The sequence below is a fragment of the Selaginella moellendorffii genome, unplaced genomic scaffold (assembly GCF_000143415.4).
Source record: "Selaginella moellendorffii unplaced genomic scaffold, v1.0 SELMOscaffold_322, whole genome shotgun sequence".
In the NCBI taxonomy this organism is placed as follows: Eukaryota; Viridiplantae; Streptophyta; class Lycopodiopsida; order Selaginellales; family Selaginellaceae; genus Selaginella; species Selaginella moellendorffii.
The window spans coordinates 1-9122 of NW_003314577.1; the positions used below are offsets into that span (position 1 = coordinate 1).

The following is a 9122-nucleotide window of genomic DNA, read 5'->3' on the forward strand; positions in this document are numbered from 1 at the left end:
ATTTGGTTGCGTTTAGTCATAGTGTTGGATTCATTGAGTCTTGGATGTGGTGATCACTCCTTGAGGAAGTGTTATCTATAACTGAGTTTTGCTAAAGGATTGGTCTCAGATACTGACTAAAGTATCTTCGATTTTGGTTAACTTGGTTGCTAAAGAGTTTTGAGTGGTGATTCACTTTTGCTTTCTTCTAGCTTTGTTATAGTGTTGATGGTATTAAAGTGATGCCTTGTTGTTGACATTGTTGATGTTGAGATTCAAGTGAGATGAGATGTCTCTCTATAAGATTGATATTGAGTTTCATTAGTCTTAATAGAGATAGTGTTGATGATTTGGTTGTAACTTTGTGTTATTAGCATTCGTGCATTTGCTAGTTAGCAACTGTGTTGACGTTCAAACGAGCGGAGTGGCAAGTTTGAGTTAGTTGTGTTCTAAACGAGGTTATTTAGTAGGGGTTGAGCTTCAGCTTTTCCTTGAAAAGTGATTTAGTCGTGGATAACACTAACTTTACGAGATGAAGAGTTAGTGATTGATATTGGAATATTTGAATCTTTATTGGATTTGAGTTGGAATATATCGATCATTGATGATTCTTCTTGTGCTTGTTATGAAGTGAGTTACGTCTTGTTATAGATGGATTCATGAAGGATCGTTTGATGATCACTTATTAAGCACTTCGTTATGCTTAGTCTTTGGATTGATGCAGACATACTCTTCAATAGCTTTGGCATTATGAAGTTTAACTTGGATATGTTAAGAAAGATATTGTGGGTTGTACCATGTTTTCTTCTTTAGCATTGAAGTTAATTCATGTGAGATTTATGATCATTGTTCAGCAACACTTGGCTATAGACTTCTTCGAGCTTTTGGTTCTTTGAGTTTTCATGCTCATTATTTCATTTGCTAGAAGTTGTTGGGGAAAGCATTTTTGCTCATTAGCTTCAATGTTGAAGTTGGTTTTTGCATCTAGCAATCATTGGTGATAATTGATTATCATCTAAGGTAGTTGATTATCCTTATTAAAGGTTTTGCTTGATTATTGTTGGTCTGGAATTATTTGCTATTCTTTTCGACGATGATTATACATTATTGCATTGATGGGATGATTAACAATCTTTCATGATAGTTAGTTGTTCTCTTTGATGGTTTTTGGTTTTTCACAATACCATATGTTCTTTGTAGTTTGCTCTAGATTGGTCTCTTGGGTTTGAGACATCGATAGGATGTTGTTGACACTTATTGAGGCAACTTGAGTTCCTTGGAGTCATTGACCGGGATTTATTTGGATTGGCTCGTATGATAGTTAATATGACCGAGTGTTTGTTAGCCATGCAACATTCATTCTATTCTGTTGATTATTGCTCGAGTTTGTTCTGATAGATTGGAATGTTATTTCTTCCAGGTGATACATTCACGAGCATTTTGCTTGCTTGTCGATGATACTTGGTGTTCTTTGAGTTCCCTTTTCTAAGTTGTTTGGCATTCTATCTGCAATCTTTGATAGTTAAGTTTGGTCATTGAGTTTTCTTGATAATACACTTGCTATTGAATTTTGTTGGATAGTGATTCTTATGTTTTCCAACTATCGTGATCTTGGTGGTTCCTATGCTATAATATTCGTTTCTCGGATGATAACTTACTTGGAATACTTTTGTGTTCTAATATAAGCTTTATTCACTGATAATTAAGACTCTAAGATATCATTGTCTATGACTTTGATATTGTACATCTATTGCTCTTTGAGTTTGGGCCAGTAATGGGTAGACTGGCTTCGGCACTTCATGTGCATGTTGAAATCTTTAGTCATGGGGTAGCTACTGTCAACTGGTCACATAACCCGCCTCTCTGTCGATGTTCCTTATTCGGTTAAAAGGGCGTGACCGTGTAAACAACTCTAACTACCTGTTTACAGTAGTCTATCTAAACCTTACCGACGGGTTTGGTTTCTTTGCTCAAGAGGGTTGGGGCCTCTGGCTTCTCTCTCTATGTCCCTACGGGCAGGGGCGTATCACACTTTTGTAAGCTGGATAACAACCAGAGTAGCAAGGGTGGCTAACTCTGTTGGTGATTTCCTTGTCGGCGACGGCCGGAAGGTGTCTAAGCTGGTAGCGCGCGTTAGACAAAGAGGTTGCCTCCTCACTCATTTAAGTTGGTGCATTTCTCACATAGTGTGAATACCGTGAACTTTTTCTGGAGTTGTTTCCTTGGCGGTATTCTAGACTCAAGTATGCATCGACGAGGACATCGATCTTCCCTAGGGGGGGAGAGTGTTGTGAATGTGACTTCAGGTATCGAAAGTTACCTGTCGGCCAGTCCTTATGGACACTCTTACCTTGGAGGTCGGTATTGCTGGACCCGTTATTAGTCTCCGCCTAAGCTAGTTGAGAAACTGGTCATCACATGTGCACTTAGACTGGAAGGGCACTAAGGAAGGAAATCCTAAATTGTCATTTAGTCAAGCAGACTTGACATGGTGATGAGAAACTCATGGTGTTGACTTGCACTTGCTAGTGTTGAGAACCCTCGCGATATTGAGCTTGGTCCCTCAATATCGCTAGATGATAACTTACTGTGTCTGCCAAACACCCTCGCTATCATGCCTTTAGCGTTAGTCTCAATTCGGTCCCAAATGCTATTTATAGAAAGTGTCCAGATTTGCTCATTTGGCATATCTACGGAATGTAGAGATTGTTCTGAACACAACGGTGTTCGTCCCGTGTCCAAATTCGCAATCTAAGGACATTCCATATTTAGTAAGTTTGGAGCTTGTCCCAGAGACTAACTCCTAATACTAAGGGAAGCTTGGGGTGAAAGCCAAAAGCGTGCGTTCCTCAAGGGGGCGGGGGGGGGGGGGGGGGATGTGGGGGGTTCCAAATGTATAGTAGAGATAGTGGGTAGGTCGGGCATGGCCGACCAACCTAAGGCATAGTGTAGCTCCCGCTTGCGTGCTTATCCTTGTTCTGCGTCTGGCTTGGGTCTAAGCCCAAGTTCCATTCCATGCTAGCTGGTGGAGTACCCATGTCCTCGCGTTAGGCCACCGGTATGTCGAAATAGTGCCAGACTCCATTTGGCTCCGTTTTGCATGTTAGTCCTCGCATTGGGATGCTGGTTGCTCCAGGATTGTTCCAAGTTGCTCCAGGCTCCTGTCCCTTCGCTCCTTGGGCTGTATGCTCGGGAGTTGCTCTGTGGTTTGGTTCCATGACTCCTTGGCTCCATTCTTGGGAGTTTGGTACCGTTCCTTCGTTCAGTGGCCCAAGGCCTTGAACCTCGGGTTCCGCACCACTGTCCTTTGGACACATGGTATATGACACATGGCATGTGTCACGTGGCATAAAGAGGGTTTAGGTTCCGCTTCATGGTGTTATCCTATGATAAATCGCCATAGGATAAAGGGTCAAAACCACGTGTGTTACAGATTGATCCACTCATAATCATGTCTACTCACTAGTTGTCACAAATGAGTAATCATTACTTATATTCACATAATGCAATTAAGAGTCTTTATTTCAATGTTACTAGTTACTGACTAACTCACTAATACTTACTCGGCTAACAAATATTTTTTGATACCTGAAGTAACATTTGTGACAACTAGTGAGTAATCATTATGTATATGAGTGAGTAATCAGTAACTAATAGCAAGTGAGTTAATTCATGAGTAATCATACTCATTAATTGTCATGAATGTGACTTTGGGTATCAAAGATATTTGTTAGCCGGTTAGTATAGTTGATTCCCTTTATAGTTCTCATTTGAGTTAGTTGAGAAATTAGTTAATGCATGTGCATTTAAATTGGATAAACATAAGATTAAAACCTTTATGTGTTTTTTGTTGAGCATACTTGGCTTGGTTTGAGAAACTTGTGTAATTGGTTTGCACTTGTTAATATCAAGAACCTTCACAATATTGAGTTTAGTCCTTTAATATCATTATATGATAGCTTACCAAGGTCAAAGTTATATTTATGAACCATATAATCATTGTCATTTGCTACTGGAACTTAATCTAAATCCTAAATATCTGATGATGGAATTAGAGTTTGATCCTAGCCATTTTGTGGTGGAATGTGAGTTTGATCTAAAGCTTCCTTATCCTCCTTTCCATTGTTACTTATATTGCTATTGTTGCCAGCATTTACAACTTCTTTTTGCTCTAGTGTAAAGGTTTTTTTCCTTAGGAGCTCAAATTCCCAAGGACATTTTATCTTTTGTGTTTTTGAAACTTTCGTAAATATTGTTGGGTACATTCCTCCATCCTTTACACCCAGTCGAGTGCAAACTAGTACCTCATGTGGTATGCCTTTATATCAAACTGTAAACAATATATTTAGGAAAGATTTTGGAAATCTTGTTATACCTCTAAGTTGCATATTGTATAAAATAAAGTTGGATTATATTGGCAATCATAAGTTGTTGTGCTTGTAGACTTCTCTGGCAACCACCCTCTTCGATCCCTTCCAATGATATGTTAATAATGTAGGTATCAAAGGATATGAATGTGCCATTTGGATTGTCACTAATATGCAGTGTTAAGAACTTCTCACTTTCGTCAATAGTTTGTATGATGTTATTATGTTACAAGAAATGTTATTATGTTACAAACTAATTTATTTTTCTATTTAGAGAAATTTTTGATGATATAAATATCTAAAACATACACATACTTGAGGAAATTTTTAAAATGTCATTAGTTTTGGAGGATTTTTATAATAAAAATAAATTTTGTAAATCATATTTAATCTTCAAGAGTAGAGTTTTCTACAATACTCATATTAAAATTAATATAAACCATACCTGTAAATATTATTTTTATAAATGTTTTGATAAATAGTTGTTATACTTGTGTTAGATGTCAACATAACAAGAGGAGTTATTGAATGATTAATAATCCTACGTTAATTATTAGCATATATTATAATATGTTATGGTAATACATTTATCATGTATATGGTGTATTATCATATATCTATATATGTTAACATATATCATACCTATATATATTTGGGTATATATATCGGTCATAAATATATATTATAATATATATTCAGTTTCATTATATTGGATGCGTGAAGGTGTTGATTTCTTTTGTATGAGCTCTCTAAAATGTCCTCGGTGTGTTGTACCACATAGCAAGTCATGAATCAGCAATGGAAACTGAAAGTTATCGACTATGAGAACGCATCCATCATGACAACATTGACTTTGAGTCTCTTTTTTAAAAAGAAAAGTTTTACAATATACACAATGTTTATCCATAGCTCCTATATAATCTGTCTCGCAGTGACCATTGTTGTTGAATTGCAGTAATCCCATATGTATACTTGGTTGCTGAACTATTATCTCCTCATTCTCTGTACACGTTCTTTCATGTGCAAATTCAGTTATATTATTTGCATTTGTTTCTTGTTCATTCAAAGTGTGAATTCCAATATTCATACTTGGCATGTCTCTTGTGTAGGTGTTTGCTGTGAATGCATTGCAGTTCTAATCACTCCTTCTGATGCCTGATTCCTCCTCCTTCTTAGTGTATCTTTTTAAAACTGCTAATTTTCTTCTTTATTTATGTGGTCACCTACCTACGTCCTAGGGTTTGTACAGAATACCTGTTTCTTTCATTACAACTTCTAGTCTTTCTTTAGCCTTCCTTCTCTTCCTTTTGTTTTGTTGATTTTCTGTTTCTGTGGTAGTGTGTTTCCTCTTTGTAATTTTTATATCTACCAGAAACATACCTTCTAATCCTCTCTCCATTTTATTTCTCTTTCTTGACCTAGAAATAACTAACTATTTGGCCTAAAGAACCCTCGCTTAGAATTAATCTCTTATTATTTATGCAAGGCTCCGATGCAAACTAAACCAGAATTCATACAAATTTAAATTTAAAACCTGGAGAAGGTGTGCAATTGTTGCAGTGCGAAGTGGTGGGATCAGTTCAGGTGAAGGGGATGTCATAAATTTCATTGTTTGAAAGTCAAGAAAAGCCACAGAGGCTACAACAGGCAGAATAATGTAACTATCTAGCTATGTATTACAAAAAGAAAATGTCATACTACACCTTATAGTTTCTTATTCCCTGGACATTCTTCACATACTGTTCGTAAGATTCCAAGAGCTGTAATTTCACATAAGTTGGCTACCATAAACATGAAAGAAGCAGAAAAAGTGAAAAGGAAAAGCTGCTTCCAACCTCTGCTTTGCTTCCTTGATCATCTCAAAGCTCCTGGCAGACATGAAGTGACAATTTTTCCACTTTAGTTCCATCAGTGGGAGTTGAGTCAAGAAGAATCGATCCATCATAGCCCTGGAACAGCAAGGTCCCCCGCGATTGCCAATGCCTGGGATAATCCAGCTCTGATTGATTTAGAAGGAAACCTTTATTATTATTATTATTATTATGATTTATATCTTGAAGTGGATATGGTTTGTAATCCCATATTTAATTAATCGTATATAAGTGTAGTTAACATTCAACTATTGTACAATGATAGTTTCTATGGTTTATGTCATATTTGATGAGTTTTGACTTTACAACACAATCATCCATAAACTCATCGCTTGCTAATAAATCAACCACAGTACTTTTACATAGACATCTTGTGATAGCAGAAAGTATAATGAGCATGGGCTCACTGTTCCTTTGCAATATGGATGTTTTTTACTGGAGTGGATGATGCAAACGCTATTATATCATCAGATTCTCCCAATAAGAAACTGCCATGTGGTGGATTCATTATCATTTTCTTCTTTGTTTTGGTGGAGTTTTTGTTCCAGCAAGTTAAAAATGGAGACTTGAACTTGTATAAAACATCCAACATATAAGATGGAATGCCCACATTTTTGTTTGTCTCCTGCATGTGTAATATGCCTTTCAATGATAGAAGTTGTTTTACTGGACCAACATAATTGCAAGAAGAACATGCAGCCATGTCTTTATCAATTCACCGTGTAACACTCGTGCTACATGAACTACAGACAGTGTGGATTAACATGGGTCATAGCTTATCAATTTCGAACCATCCGGGTACCTATAAATTAAGTTTAAAAACAATTAAGAAAAACTTATTTTTTTGTTTGTATTTACCCCAGTACAGCTAGTACCCAAAATCTTCCCATGGAATCTCAACAACCTCGAGAGAATCATCCTCTTCATCCATCTTGCATGCTTGCCAGTTTCTAATATTCTAACCTGTTGTCCACACTCTTCAAGATCAGTTTTCTTCCTATTCAACTATGAGCCAGTTGACATTTTTTGATAGAATTATAATTAATATATTATAACCACATAAATTGTTGGCTTTCAAATTAAACGACAGGGATAAAGTCGAACGTTAGAGCTTTTAATCATTCATCAACTTCTACACAACATTAGTTCTGAAAGCTCCAACTTGGCTTATATTTAGAAACCTGATACCACACACAACAAATTATAAAACGAAAGTAGAAAGAAATAAAACATACTTTTGTTTTCTCTCACATTTTTTCTTTTAAGTGTCAAGTCCAACTATAAAAAACTTCAATTTTTCGGTATCTCTATAGCTCTCGAGCTTGCAACAAACCTTCAGATTGTACATCTTTGATCGAATAGAATCCATTATGGCTGAAAAACTAGTATAATCATCATCTTGTAGCGCAGCCAGCTTACATGCAGGCATCCCTACAATTTCATTAGCAGCATCATCAAATGCAACCGCCCATATATGTCCAGTGCTGTCCAGAATACACAAGTGTAGTGCATATTTGAGCTGAATATCTCCAGAATCACTGTCACAAGAATTGCATTGCCACATACTTTCCGAAACCTGAGTAACCTTCTTGCTACATTGCCTTCCATTGACAACCTTCATGCATGCTGGGTAATAGAAGTCACCAGTCTGGATTTCTTTCACTGACACAATAACACGAAAAATAGCGGAGAACTCGGAAACCTTCAGGTTGATAGACAACATCTCAGATACTGTCTTTGTACCATAAATCACTGCTTTAGAAGAAGAGTTGGTCACATGGACAAAATTGGTTGTGTCGTAGCTAGCAACCATCCATTCATGCAGCCATGAGACATCTTCTAATTCAGGATCAACTAAAAGGGTAGAGCCACCTGTGACTGAAATAGACTTGCCATTGTAATCTGAAATCCGGCCACCCTTCATGCATACAATAGGCCTCTCCCCTCGACCAAGTTTCTCCTCAATTTCCAAACCTTCATCTTCGGCCTTTTAAGAACAACATTTGGAATACGTAGATCGTCCTCCACACGCTTGATCTCCATAGTCTTGCTTGCTTTTATCTCCCAATTTGATTTATATGGTGTATATGCTGGTTTAGAGTGCTGCACACCACTGTACCCTGAAAATATATAGACACTGCCTTGCTCAATCTCGCTTGAAAGACGCTTTGCATTCTCACCAAATCCAACAATACATATTTTAGAACTTTCTGCATCGGCAACATCAACTGACATAACACACCCAACTGTGCCTGTTTCAAAGAATACAAGTTTCCCTTTGTGTGTCACCCTGGCGCGTAAAGACCAACGGTAGCAGTGGTCGTTGATATCCTTAATAGGCATCTCATTGATCATGAGCTTCTTAGAACTCTCTCCCTTAACATGAAACAGAGAAAAAAAAATGTAATAATAAATCACAAATCAAATGTTTTGCATGCATAAAACTAGAAGAAATCATTAAAAAAATGGTAATGTACCTTATGATTAAACTTCTGACTTCTTTTTTTACCCTTAGAAAATAAACACTGCTAAGTCAGATAAAAAAAAATATAAAGAAAGAAAGAATAAATATTTACTGTTAAAGGATCCCCAGCAACATCTTTCGCTGGTATTTGTTTCCATTCACCACACTCCATAAAGGACAGGTCCAAAACAATGAGTGACATATCAAAATATGTTATAAAATGGAAATGTAAACAGGGACAACATTCTCTTTTCCATTTGTTGTGCAAAAACCATAATCAGTAAATCTCACAAGACTATTTACACGGACATCCCAAGAGTCTATGGCACTTGACACACAATAAGAACCAAATGCCTCCAAGCATTCCTTCTCATCTGTTACACAGAATCTTCCCACTAAATCTCCAGGTTTGGAATCAATCTTTGTAATACGCAGGACAAT

The 9122-nt window shown here is 36.9% G+C and overlaps 1 protein-coding gene across 1 annotated transcript; it reads right to left on the bottom strand.

Moving 5' to 3' along the window:
• Positions 1-7550: 7550 nt before the first annotated feature.
• Positions 7551-8141, bottom strand: LOC9641109 (replication factor A protein 1; the record flags this gene model as incomplete). The annotated part of the gene is made up of 1 exon (XM_024668034.1): positions 7551-8141. A coding segment is annotated over exon 1 (591 nt), but the record flags the coding sequence as incomplete, so codon positions are not given.
• Positions 8142-9122: the final 981 nt, after the last annotated feature.